Source organism: Hippocampus bargibanti, linkage group LG07 (genome assembly GCF_051943395.1).
Source record: "Hippocampus bargibanti isolate YZ-2025 linkage group LG07, ASM5194339v1, whole genome shotgun sequence".
Lineage (NCBI taxonomy): Eukaryota > Metazoa > Chordata > Actinopteri > Syngnathiformes > Syngnathidae > Hippocampus > Hippocampus bargibanti.
In genome coordinates this window covers 17,595,200-17,610,071 of record NC_142740.1, presented here as the reverse complement: position 1 = coordinate 17,610,071, position 14,872 = coordinate 17,595,200, and the positions used below count along the sequence as shown (strand labels likewise).

At 40.2% G+C, this 14,872-nt stretch overlaps 1 protein-coding gene across 1 annotated transcript in view; it reads left to right on the top strand.

Annotated features, from left to right (window-relative positions):
• Window positions 1-14,872, top strand: part of agbl4 (AGBL carboxypeptidase 4) — a 332,043-nt gene that overhangs the window by 113,814 nt on the left and 203,357 nt on the right. Inside the window, exon 4 of the mRNA XM_089000385.1 lies at window positions 5,743-5,837. Within this exon, the coding sequence (XP_088856511.1) occupies window positions 5,743-5,837 (95 nt within the window). The remainder of the gene's footprint in view (window positions 1-5,742; window positions 5,838-14,872) is intronic.

Genomic DNA, 14,872 nt, shown 5'->3' with positions numbered 1-14,872 from the left:
TAGTAAACACGAAGAATTCGAAACTTGTGAAAGGTTGACAACAAAGACGAGAAGAAAAAAAATACATGATCTATATCATCACATCTTGCTTAAAAAAAGCCTTTGTACAGTGAGTAAGATCATATGCAGAACTTCTTTTTGATTTTTTTTTCTCAGAGGGCCGTCTTTGTAATGCGACGCGAGCGATAAGAGATCAAGACTGTGAACTCATTTTGGCCTGAAACATTAACCCTCTCCCGCTCCCAAGATGGCTTAGCATGTGCTTGTAGTGCCGATCGATGTCTATCAAAAGGTCAGCATTTGATTCGAAAAACGGTTCTTTTCTGAAAAAGAGCTGTCGAGATATGCAGCCGCGTTTTAAAGTAATAACATACTCAGTTTAAGGAGGAAGAAAATTGAACTATTTCACACTGTCTTAACCTTCATAATAAGTGATGAGAAATTAATAGAAATAAAAGTAATAACCCACGAATCAAGTGGGGTTATTTAACCAGGTTTTTTCCGCTCTTTAAATGACACCATATGCAGAAATAAATGGGAAATTGTTGGAAAGGTGATTTTGTTTTTTGTCCTGAAGTTTGGAACTGGCATGGAATAATAAAAAAAAACCTTGGCGTTTGCAATTTCAGTTTCCAGAAACAATCGACAGAAAGGTTGTTGTAACAGTTTTGATTTGACCAAAAGCATGGAAAAAATGCTGATGTTCTTGCCAACCGTTCTTGCCAACCGTTTCTTGGAAATGTCAGTGCTGATTCTGAAAAGTCATGACATGCAGTGCATAGAGGCTGCACTATGAAAAAGAAAAGTAGCAGCCACAAGACGATTGCAAATACATTTGTGCAATTTCACGGTGCAATTATGAATATTTAGGTTGGAGGCCAGGGATGATCAACTTGGAAAAAGACTTTCAGAGAAAGAAAATTACATTTAGGGAGGTGGATTGCGAATCATGTGTCAACTACAACACTGCATCGCTGCAAAATCTTAATGTTTCTGTTTTTTTACAGTGGGGTAGAGACTACAAAATATAACCCTCTTGGAGGTTTATTTGTTTGTTTTGGAGGGTTATGTTTGCTTTCAAAACATTTAAAATAACGTTTTTATCATACATCTGGTTAAATGTTACATACTATGTGGCACCTATGTGGTTAAATGTTACGTGCTATGTGGCACCGAATAGCGCTGATGAAAAAATTCTGACCTTCCATTAGCTGTATTCTATGGTGTATAAGGTGCACCCAAAAGCTTTCATTTTTTTCAAAAGATGAGCATGCGCCTTATATGTGAAATAATATTGAGCCACAACAGGTCTGGCAACTACTGTCAGCAGCCACCGACTCCCTTTCCCCCTGTGGAAGATGTAGTGTGTAACCCCAGCCTCTACTTTATCATCTTATAATGGTGTGTGCCTTATATTTGGAAACATTTTATATATTTACTGTAGATATTATATTTAGAAAACATTTTCATTCATTGGAGGTAAGCCTTATAGTCCGGTGTGCCTTATATCAGAAAAAAAGTTTTAAAATACAACATTCATTGGAGGTGCGCCTTATACGCCAAAAAATACGGTAAATTGTACCCCCTTGGCGTAGGCCCTTACTTCTTTTTACTTTTTTGTCACCTTTCCCATTAAAAATTTACGGTTACTTGTTACCATTAGGCTGTGTGTGTGTGTCTACATGGAATGGGATCACGACACAGAAACCTGTTCGTCGGCCATTGATGCAGTTGATGGGGGGGGGGGGGGGGGCGTAAGGCTCTGACACGCCTCAGTGGCATGACATCTCAGACAGCATTGGATGTTAATCTCTTCTAACTGCTCCCAGCCTAATTAAATCTTCCAGGGTTGCACATGTGCGCACACATATAGCCCCAACACAGACCAGCACAACGCAAGATACGTGTACGTTTTATGCGATCTGGAGAATTGACCCCACAGCATGTGTGTGTGTGTGTGTGTGTGTGTGTGTGTGTGTGTGTGCGTGTGCGCGCGTGCGTGTGCGTGTGTGTGTGTGTGTGTGTGTGTGTGTGTGTGTGTGTGTGTGTGTGTGTGTGTGTGTGTGTGTGTGTGTGTGTGTGTGTGTGTGTGTGTGTGTGTGTGTGTGTGTGTGTGTGTGTGTGTGTGTGTGTGTGTGTGTGTGCGTGTGTGTGGAGAGAGAGAGTTTTACGACGATCAGGCTTTCGGCGCACGGAGATGGAGTGGTGTCTCTGGATAAAGTATACAGCACGACGCTCTCCCACAGATGCATCGTCAGGCATTTGCGGGTTTAGTAGCAAGAGGCAGATGCTAAGCGCTGAGTTTGTTTCACACCGTGTGACATTTATGTCTGCGCGATAATGCAAAAACTGCAAACAGTGCCCAGAGCTCGCGACTCACTCAATGAGTATTTGTGGAATTCAATGGGAACTGATGTGATGCCTCTCCCAAGAAGGGCAGTATTGATTATGATGAATTTAAATAGCCATAAAATGTTATTAAAATACTAGGATTTTAATCTTGAAAGCCAACATGCAGTGAATGTTCACTCTTTTGATTCCCCTACTTTTCCCGTACTATAAACCAGAGAGCTGCTGTGACATGAAATTGGTCATATCCAAACATATTGTAACACACTCTTGACTTACAGGGGCTGTTTGCAAAGCTAAAACGGCTAGCAAGAAAGATTGTTGACCAAGGCGTGTGGCCTTGGTCAACAATTAGGCACACTATTAGGCACGAGACGTTCACTGTTCGTGGAGGGCAGTGAAAAGAAGCCGAAGGATGATAGCCACGGTGGCTTTGTTGGTTAGACAATTTATGGATTATTATTTTTTTGAAAGTATAATCAAGTAAGCTCAAAAAATGAAATTAATGAAATGTTTTACTATTATTATTAATTAATTAAGAATTAACTGTCTACTATCTTCGTAACATTGTTATCCACAATACTCAGACTCCCCACCACCACTCCCGAGTTGACAATTACTGTCTATAGAATTGAAAGCAAATATTGATATGGAGATGGAGGAAACGCAAGTCCAAAGCTTTTCCTCTTTGTTTTAAAACATTAAAATGGTAAATTTTAAATAAATCCAAATTGGCTATTTGATTTAATTGAACTTTAATCAGAACCAGTGCTTTGTCGCTCCTGATGTGTTGCACTTTCGACAACCAATTGAATTGAAACTACAAATGAACGTGTCTAAATGTGATACTTTTTTTGTATTATGGGTTTTTAATGAGACAAAAATATAATTATTATTAATGATAAAAATGCACTACATTTTAAGCGACTTTCAAAGCTCTCAAGGACACTTTACAGTCACAGACAAGCATAGGTCCTAAAATAAAATATAATCACAAATACAATGCAATAAATAATATACAATTATAAATAGAGACAAGAGAGAGCTCCACAGAAAATGCAATTTTAAATAGGTGGGTTTTTAGATTATTATTGTTATTATAAAAAGAAGCGTAAAACCAATGATAGGATTTATTTATCAAGATGGGTTTAATTTTTAAAATGTGACCCTCGGGTTACCCTATGTTTCTTGTGACTAACTTCTGTCTCGCAATATCCACCGCATGGTTTCTGTAAATTAATAATTTATTACACACGTCACACAAGGTTGTGACCTATGGTTAAATTTCTGTGTTTAAGTACAGTAAAGTCTCGTTATATCGATATCGGATATATCGATAGTCCCGGTTATATCGATACTATTTTTATGCACGCACTGAGAAAATTACATGCAAACAGAGTCGGATATATCGATAGTCCCGGTTATATCGATATTTTTTCGGACTCCCTTGAATATCGATATAACGAGACTTTACTGTATATGATTTAATTTAGTCACAGAGCAGAGGAAAATGGAGCCCTGTGCTTGTCATGGGTCTTCCATTAAACTATCTTGTCTTTGTCTTCCACATCCACCCACCCGATTCATTTTCTTTTTCCATTAAATGTTTTTTCAGTCTTCCAGCCCTTATGCATCGCTTCTGAGCCATTATGTCACTGTCTCTTTGTCTTCCGCCATTTCTTTCTATATTACTCTGGCTGCATTTTAGCCTTTCGCGTGCTGGTCGGAGGCTGCTGAGTCTGTCCTCCGACTAGCCCTGGCTTCCTCCAAGTTAAACAGGCCGAATAAATAGATTACAAGCAGTAGGTAAGAGTGAGGCAAAGGAAGAAGACAATCTGAATTTGTTGCGGATAACGAATGGCAAAGGCAGTCAAAGAAAGCCGGCGGAGTCAAAGTAATGCAGCATTTGCCTGGAGGGAGTGGGGCAGGGCGGGGGGTGCCGAAAAGTAGCTCTCGCAACAGATGTGCGGGGCAGTAAAGTGTAATTGAAATGCCAGCAGCAATGGTCTTATCTCTCTGCAACAGGAGCCCGCTGCCAGTCTCAACATCAGTTAGATGTCATTTTAGCTAGGTCTGAATCAGCCTGCCACAATCCGCAATCCTCGTTCCTCTGATGCTAGGCGGGAGGAAAAGTGGTGGGGGTGAGGGCGAGGACGATGGCGAGCCTGTAATAGGATTTCAGTAGCACCCAGTCAACTTTCACCACCTAGACTTGCTTGGTAATTTGATATGCTCCATCAATAACATTCATTTACCTCCGTGCGGCATTACCGTCATTGTCATTCATTTGACTTTCATCAAAACAGATTTGCATATTCCTCTTTCCACGTTTCTATCATTGTGAGCTGGCAAATGTTGGTCCATGAGAAATAAGCCTCAAGTTTCGCTTGTCAGATCCATGGTTGAGAGTCATGTTGTTGCAGATCTGATACGTACGTGTGTGTGCGTGTGTGTGCGTGTGTGTGTGTGTGTGTGTGTGTGTGTGTGTGTGTGTGTGTGTGTGTGTGTGTGTGTGTGTGTGTGTGTGTGTGTGTGTGTGTGTGTGTGTGTGTGTGTGTGTGTGCGTGCGTGTGCATGTGTGTGTGTGTGTTTGTATATTAAAGCAGGCTAATATCCAAACAGTAATGCAGATTGCTTGTGAGGCAACTTGGAATGGTTTTTGCTTGTTAAATATTTAGTCCAACTCTGCTCCCCCACTTCCTAAAAAAATGTATTATTATGAATAAAATAATAGTGTACAGAAAAACCGACAGTAAAACCTTCGACGTTGAAAATGTGTGTAGTTGAATATTTTATGCAAACACAAAAAACGTAACCAAATGCGGATTAATTTTGAGATAATTTTATTTTCGGGACTGAATTCAGGGATGAGAATGTGGCTAATTTCAACCAAGCGGGTGGGGATGTTTAAACAAAATTTGTATGAGGCCATTATTTTAAGTGGTTGACAATCTATGCGTATGTCGGACTTTCGCGGCTTGGAATTGAAGCAAATTTACGTGGGACAGGAGATGTGAGATGGTCTCTTTTCGTCATGTCGTGGATGCGACAGCTTCATGTTTGCTTTCAAAATTTAGCTTGTAGCAGACCTACACATTCCACCATGAGATCCCTAATCCACTGGTGAAAAGGACACTTTGATCCTCTCCTCTTTCACTAGACTGCTTCATACAACAAAGACGGTGCTGAGAATGCCTGCCTTTACAGCAGCTCCTGTATTTTGTTGTTGCTGCTGTGAAATGTAAATGTATCCACTGTGAGACAAATAAAGACTCATCTAATCTAATCTACTCAAAATGTGACTAAATAAACCTGTGATCTTGAAAATTCTTGGTCGTACTCTTTATCACCAGATACTACACAGAGTTTTTTTCCCCTTTTTTTGTCTTCCAGAGGGCCATTTTCAACGTGGTCAACTTCTCCAAGACCAAGAGCCTCTACAGAGATGGCATGTCACCTGTTGTTAAATCAACGAGCAGGCCAAGATGGTAAGTGACAAATTCCCATATTCCCCAAAAAATAATGAATACATACATACATACATACATACATACATACATACATACATACATACATACATACATACACACACATATACACACGCACACACACACACACACACACGCACACGCACACACACACACACACACACACACGCACACACACACACACGCACACACACACACACACACACACACACACACACACACACACACACACACACACACACACACACACACACACCCCTTGTGGCTAGTTTAGCCCTATGCTGGAGGGTTCTGATAACTCCTAGTTTATGTTGTAAAGGGTGGTTAGAGTCAAAAAGTAAGTATTGGTCAGTGTGCGTAGCCTTCCAAAAATTAGTGCATCCAAAAGATAGGCTACCAAATGAAAAACAAAGTAATGTAGTTTATTCCATACATTGTAAGAATGAAAATTGTAAAGAGCAGTACATTGGGGAGACTCAACAAATTCTCAAAAAAAGACTTTATCAACATCGCAGGGATAATACTAGTGGGCCTCAATCGGCAGTACATTTGCACCTAAAAGCTAGCAACCACTCATTTGACGACAATGAGGTTAAAATCTTAGCGAAAGAACATAGTTGGTTTGAAAGGGGGGTAAAAGAAGCGATTCTTATAAAACAACAGAATCCTTCATTAAACCGGTCTGGTGGGGTGAGGTTCAATTTGGATCGTTCATACAACAGCCTGCTCAGGCAAAACAGGTTAGGCAACTTTCGCAATGCTGATGAGGGTCGTTATGCTGATGAGGTGATACCGGGGGGAGTGGGGGTAATAGGCCAGTCGTTAGTCAGGGATGTAGGAACAATCAGTGGGGCCACAGGGAGGGGTCCCCCCCCCCCCCAACCTGAGAGTAGGGACCTATCATAGCTGTGTCCGGCGCCACCATGTCTGGACATTTGGGATATATAAATGGGGCCGATACGACCAGTCAGACTTTAGTTCGCTGACGAAGCCTCTTGGATAGGAGGCGAAACGTCCGAAACCTTCACTTTTGTACAGATGACGGCTGAAGAAACCTTCTCATCAATACAGAATGTAGCCACAAGGGGCACAAGCCAGTGTCTTTTTGTGCCAGTCCCAAGCCCGGATAAATACAGAGGGTTGTGTCAGGATTAAATACATAAATATACATATATACAATACAAAAAATACATACATAAATAAATAATCCTACCCCACATAATACACCTTCCTTAAGACCGGGTCAGCACTCGTACAACCTAACTGATCAGGAGCGTTAACACGCGTAAGCATGTGATCGATCGGTTGCCGCTACGATGGCTGTCTGATATAATATGGATGACTGATGGTGCGGGTGTGCATAGTTGTGTGTGAAAGTGAAGTCTGCCAAGCAGGCTGGTGTACTCAGCAGGGCGAGGAGGCAGAAACACTGTAGCGTGATGAAGTGTTGCCATCCAAGAGGAGCCCTGACATCTGTCACCGCTTGATGGAGGGCATCCACAGAAACACTCGGCATCTGCCACCCGTGAGCCGCATGCGTCTGCCTATACGAGCACGGCCGTCCCACGGCACGCCGGTTGCAGTCTAATGGATAGCATACACAGGACAGATGAACTGCTGTCTGTGATGCAGCATGATGCACCTCACGCCCTTCTGCTTAACTCTTTTGCGTGCTGTGAAATGTGACAGGTGCTACCAATACCACAAGTGCAAAATGTCGTGATAGTGTTTCATACCTTCCAAAAGTGGATCCAAAGGTTGTATGAGTGTCACATAGTCTTAAGATGACATCTCGAAGTGAATTTAAACTCTTGTATCATATCACTTAGACACCAGTGACAAAAGTAATCACACAAACGATGGTGTTAAAAGTGACCTTTGCCTTATTTAAAATAAAATATATAGAAATGTGAAAAGGTAACCACTGTAGTAAAATGAATTTTTCAAACAATTATAAAAATGCCCATTTTGAATAATATAATATTTAGAAAAAAACTTCTCTGTGCACATTTCCGTCTTTAAAATGAACTAATTGTGCATTGGTAAAACAAGTCTTCTATGTGACCCCAGCATACATTCAACACTGTCACCACTTTGACTTTCCATCAATTGGACAAAGCTCAGAAAGCTAACAAATCTTGTTTTGACAGTTGCCGATATGAAGAAAGAAAAAAAAAGAACAGTGCCGAGAGCGTTACCTACCTGATCCAAATTCACACAGGACAGGATAAAGACGCTACAGAAGGAATCGGCGATAACAAAAAAAAGTGGAGCAAGACTGACAGAGAACTCAACAGAGAAGGTGAAGCAAAAGTAAAATCAAGTAATATTACTCAAGCAGGTAGACAGGTAGACAACCAAAAAAAGATCATTCCCACCTCCATCCCTCCCATCTTTATCTAAAAAAACATATCAGTACAAGCCAGAGAGGTGAAGCCTTTATCTCCTTGCACAGGTGCCTTGTGTCCCGGGGCCCAAGCAACAATGGCACCCTGAGGCTACAGAGCTTGCCTGACTTTGGCTAAAATGGGGCATCTCGGGGAGGGACAAATGACAGATTAACGCCCCGCGGGGCATTTAAAGCTAAACATGGAAAAATCTATCCCATATCTTTTCATCCACACCTTTCTCGACCGCTACTTCACTCTGTGACTTCTGTAGCCATCGTCGGTCTTGGGAGGGAAACCATGATGGTACGATCTGGATTAAGTCTCGTGTCGAATCACAAAATGGGTCACTTAAGGCGCTTAAAACGTCATGTATTATTATTATTATTAAGAAATGTAAAAGATAGACAAACAAATAAATACATAAATCATTGAATGAATGATAAATGAATAAATCAATAGATAAATAAATAAATAAGTAAATAAATACATAGAGAAATGATAAATGGGTAACCAAATAAATACATTAATTCATACATACATAAATAAGTATGTAAATAAAAAATAAATATGTAAGTAAATAAATAAACACGTACATACGTACATACTTAGATACATACATAGAGAAATGATTAATAAATAAATCCATAAATAAATAAATAAATCAGAAATACATAAATAAATACAGAAATAAATATTACTGCATCACCCATTTGCTATTCCAATTTGAAATTCCTGTCCAATTTAAAACTCAAATGGAGAGCGCATTAATGATGTCCCCTTAACAACATAAATAAAAATTTATGGCATTTCACTAATAGTGTAAACAGTTTATTTGAATTATATATTTGTTTGCCATCTGCATTGTTTTATTTTTTATGTTGTCAGCCATATGTCAGCTCTGTGAGGATCTGAGCAGAGGAGTGGCGCAGACACACAACCATAAACACACACGTGCACACACACACACGCATGCGCGCTCACACATGCATTCTCATGTACTGTAAAAACCCAGACATGCCAGTCTGCAACGTACGAGGTCACTGTGAGAAAACAAGAAACAAAATACACAAGGGGAAACACTTGGTCGGTGAAAGACAGGGACTGTCATCACAAATGAAACTAGCTTCAGTTTGAATTCCCTTTGTTGTTCACCTATCACACCTGTCAGAGATGAATACTATCGAGTGACCGTGTGTCTGAATCGTTGATATCATAATATACTTTGGCACGTATATCATCTACGAAATAATGGCAATTGTCACATTTCTTTTCATTCCGTTTGTCCCTCACTGTCAGCAGGTGTGAGGTTAAAAATAGCCTTGGTGATAACTGAGTGAGCGGAAACAGTTACAGTTGGAGGTACTACTGTAGGTTGCTAAATAGTTGAAAGCAGATACAGAGGATCAAATGTAAAAATCCTACAGCCCGCACCACCTCCCTTTTTTATTTGTGTTTCTCACAGGTAGGCAACAATAAAACACACGTTTCTGAGCGATTCACTCGGAGTCAGTCAGTCTGTCATTCGGTCCGTCTGTCAGGCCCGTGTTTCTTTCCTACCAAAAGCATTCCTGTAAGCGTGTGATGCAACAGCTGGGTGAAATTCTATTTGGAGCTGTCTACCTCTCCATCGGGGTGCGTGTTTGCAGTAATTGGTCTGTCAATCAGCGCAGCGCTGGCCTGCTGCTTCCCTTGCCACTTGTTAAGCCTTGGCAGAGACTTAAGGGGCGAGGAAGGCAATTGGAAGGTGACGGAACCAGAAAGTGTACCTTGAATCCGTTGTTTGAATTGTCCTTTTTGGAAACACATCAGACCGATATTACCAACGTTGTATTTCTGTGGCGACTTTCAATGAACTCTGAGACAGTTTTTGGACTTGTTTGGAAATGAAAATATCAATCCATACCTGTCAACGTATACGTTGACAGGTATGGATCCTTAATAATTTCAAATAATGTATGGCATACTACAACTTTTATACAGGACAAAAATATTTGTGAACCGATCTGACAAACACCATATTGGCATACAATAGGATTGATAAAAGTGTAACGTGCACATGCGCACTAAGCTGTCTGCATTTCCGCTTCTTAGCGTGTTTTATCATTTCAACGGGATACTACGACGTTTACATGGGAATTCATTGACCACCAGATCACTGACAAAAAGAGTCATGGAAAAAATATTCTAATGCTGGAATAGAGCATGATTTCTCCCAATAACACCTGGCTATTTTAATTAATGTACACAGTCAGCACTGTAAGTATGCATTTTCCCCGAAGGAAGATCTAAGTACTTGGACCATACCATAATGTCCGATAACATTAAATCTATGCTCCCTGTCACTAGCGCAAATAGCCATTTATGGGCCTGATGAGAGCTACACCTCCGTCCTCCTATGGAACCGCTGTGCTCGCTCAACTGGGTGCGAACGTAGTGAGCGTGTGACAGTGTTGGGGTGGCCAGGTCTTTTTTCTTCTTCCTTCCGCCGACCCCCTCCCCTTTCTCTATTCTGCCGCAGAGCCACTCACACAATTAACCACGTGGCATGCCTTTTAATAATAGACATTTTAATTGTGGGCAAATGAAAAGTGATGTAAAATAGCTAATAGCTTGTGCTAATTAATAGGGGAATTGTGCGCTTGTTAATTAAGGGCAAACAGGACAGGGACCGACTCGGCTAATTTGAGCATGAAAACCGAGACTAACGATTCATTTCCAAACAGATTCGCTTCATAAACACATCATGTGACCCATTTAGCTGCTCGGGAAGGTTTGCAACTGACTCTGGTCGTCTATGTTTTCATCATCGCGACCTCTGACCTTGTTGCGACACGCAGACACGTTGACGCGACTGCTCAGTGTTTCAATAAAGAAAGAAAGAAAATAAAGAAAACATTGACTTATCTGGAATAACAAAACTTTACCGGCAATATGTGTCTATATATAACAAATCAATTTGTTTCTGTTTATTTTTAAGAATTAATAAATACATCATTTGCAATTCATTTTAGTTGGATCAAATTAGTCTTGATATTTCGATAATTCCTGGTCAGATAATTGATGTCTCTCTGCCTGAAGTGCAACAAATCAAATGCCAAAACTATCCATGTACTATTCCCAGACGCTTGAAAGAGATTTTGAAGAATCGTCTTTCAAACCCTCCGTTCAAATTTGCTTTGAAATCACAGCATGTTGTGTTCTGGGCAGGCAGTCCAAATACAACACATTCTTTAATGCATAAAAGCCCTTTGTAATATGTATGTTACATTCTAAATGTTCTTTTATTTATAGTTGTTCCTTAAAGTAAAAGTAGGGCTGAGTATGTTGACATACCACAAAGATTAATCTGAATATAGCTGCGCTAGTGTACTGTATTTTCCAGTGTATAATGCATACCAAAAAGCCTTGATTTTCTTCAAAAGATGTTGCTGCGTGTTATATGCAGGTGCACCTTATTGGATTTGATTGGATTGGATTTACCTTTATTAGTCTCGCAGTCGAGAAATTTAAATTTCACAGCAGCAAAGTTATGAAAGGAAGAGGAAAGCAATTAAAGAAGTAGAAAAATAAAATACAGGAGCTACTGGAACGGCAGCCACTCTTGCGGCGCCATCTTGAAGTCAAAAGAGCAAAACAACTAAATAACGTATACTTATTACTATGATTAAAATGATATGTAATATTGAGCAATAACAGGTCTTGCAACTACTGTTAACAGCCACGACTCCATTTCCCCCTGTAGAACAAGTAGCGCGAAACACCAGCCTCTACTGTAGCGCCTTATAATGTGGTGTGCCTTATATTTGGAAAACTTTTATATAATTGTATATTATATTTGGAAAACTTTTTTCATTCATTGAAGGTGTGCCTTATATATGGAAAAAGTTTGAAAATACACCATTCATTGGGGGGCGGCCTTATACTCCAGTGCACCTTATACACCGGTAAATATGTTACTTAATTGTATGAACACATACTGTACCAACATGAATAGAACATAAATAACTATCGGTTTCATCTTGCATTTTTCATGTTTTAATTAAATGGATATCATCTTATTGTGTGCTTCAAAAATGTGTTTTTGTTTCCTCCCATAACTGCGAGCATCTATGTAATAAGTGGATCAAATTAAGTTTGCTAATGAATGTATCATAGCCTTTCATTTTCCAGCAGCATTCATTGTGAAGCACTTCCCCAAAATGCTACGTCTTGATGCTGTCACATAAATGCTAGTTTTATGACTTACTGTTCCAGCACAATGCGAGACAACAAAACAATTCCGTAATATAAGTGAGTCTTTAGAAGAAGAGCACCGTTCGTGTGTCTAGCTCGCCGTAACATTCACAGCATCAATGTTTCACAACGATTGTCCATGTCTACGATCTGTAAAGACTCGCAAGAAAAATATATCCCAACATGTGATTTATTAAGATGAATGACTCTCAATTTCAGTATTATTTTTTTACCTGAGCCATTATTCTTTAGTGTTGGATGGATAGGTTGAAGCGGGTTTGGGGTCGGGAGTGTTAGGACAATTCGCTATACGAACACATTCTTAACATCTGCTGTCACTTGAAATATCTACACTTTTGTATACTTACTTTTGGGTTGATTGTTAGATCCCACTTCTAGATAGTTTGTAGCTGATAGGCTCTTTAAAAAAATATTAGCAGTAGCTGATAGGCTTGTTTGAAATGATGTCACACCTTTGAATGTATTCATGAGAGAGGTGGCTCACTCCCACCCGCACTCTCTTCTTCCCTCTCACATTTTTCTGTGCCGTCCCAAAGATTAAAGAATCTTTCTGTTTTTACTTTTGATTCCGGTTTCATTAATAAATTCCCTAACAGGGAGGTCCACTAAGAAAATTGTGAGGAGAAAAAGCAAAACGGAGAAGTCTTAATCTGAGCAATCAACCAGAGGAAGTGACAGAGGGATTATATGTAAGAAATAATGGGACAAAATGTAACAAATAGATTAATAATTTTCTCAGTGAGAATTGGGATGGTTTTGCGTTAGGTTGTGTAGTATCGTGTAGAAACGAATAACGGTGGCAAAGGGGTGCTGTCACAGTTCCAACATCCAGCTCTCCATTCAACTCCCAAATGACATACCTGGACAGTTTTATGTTTGCCTGGAGGAGAATTAAGAAGACACTTCATTTTCCCTTTACAGGCCGAGTACGCATGTCAGTGCAGTCCTCCCTGAAAGCGCTCAAATCTAAATGCTTTTGTTGGGGGAGATTTAGTAGATTGCAGCGGGCAGAGCTACAAATTGCTTGTGTCATCTCATAATGAACTAGGTGAAGCGTTGCAGTTTTTCTGCAGCCAACAATCCCCTGATTACTGTACCGTTAGGCCCAACCTGTTTTTCGTGTTGTAGTCCAAATACCTCATGATCACCTCTTTGAGTCCACAACCTTATCCCGTGTGGTGAATAAAATAATTTGTGGCTACAAAGCCAGTATCTCACAGGACACATTTCTCAGCCTGAAAAAGTAAACATTCTATACATGACTTCATTTGCTTTGTGTATAATTTTCATATTGTTCGCAGAGTTGCCTCCAGTCCAAAGTAACCAGAAAGGGTTTACAGGTCCAATGTGAGGTTAAAGGCTGCTGAAGCTTATTGCTCGCGCAAAGCACAATGGCCATCTGACCCCCACGATTCCAATTTATGGCTTATAGGTATCCTCGCGATTCCACAAAAAAATGGGACATACTAGGATCCTCTGTGGGACCTGAAACAACTGGATACAGGCCAGCACTGGAGTAGGATCTTCACAATCATGCAACATCTGGTCTAAATACTGCAAATCCAATATGTGCTCTATTAAAAATATGCCTAGCCTGCTGCATAAGGAAGATTGGTGCATAACAAAAGACTATTACCGTAATTTCCGAACTATAAGCCGCAACTTTTGTCACAAGCTTTCAACCCTGCAACGATGCGGCCAATTTATGCATTTTTTCTAACGGCCTCCAAGGGGCGCTGGAGCACTAAAGGTAAGAGTGAGACACGGCGAATATATGTGCCGAGAAAGACGCAAGTTAAGGTAACTACCGTAACTAGGCATGTGAATCGTGCATTGAAAGGACAACCGACATCACTTTTTTGTTTCCTGAGATCAGACAAACTTTTATAGCATCTAAAATACCCAAAACATGCAGTATGATATTTTTAGTCAAATGCAAAACACCAATAAAAATGAATTAAAGTATGCTGAAGCTGCAAAAAATTGAAACACGAAGTGGCCAGTTTCAGAAGGTCCTGCCCCCTTGTTCGTGTTGTCATGCTAAGACGTCTTGCCTTGCTCGAGAATCAAAACAATGGATTCAGATTCGGAGAACATGCTTTCTTGTTACTCATCCAGTTATGAATATGATTCAAATAGTTCTGAAGAGGAAAGCAAACATGTTTGCAATCGATTAAAGAATTTATTGCGTGTCATTTTGAGCCAATGGAGGAGGGGGGGAAATGTCACACCCAAACAGGCAGAAGATGGCGACAAAGCTCTTTGTGTAATAATAATACATGGGCTCCGTGTGTATTAATAATACATGGGCTCAAAATGTTTGTCACAACACACAAGGATTCACCGTCGCATTATTTATGTGTTTTCCTTCTAATTTCGCCATCAACACGG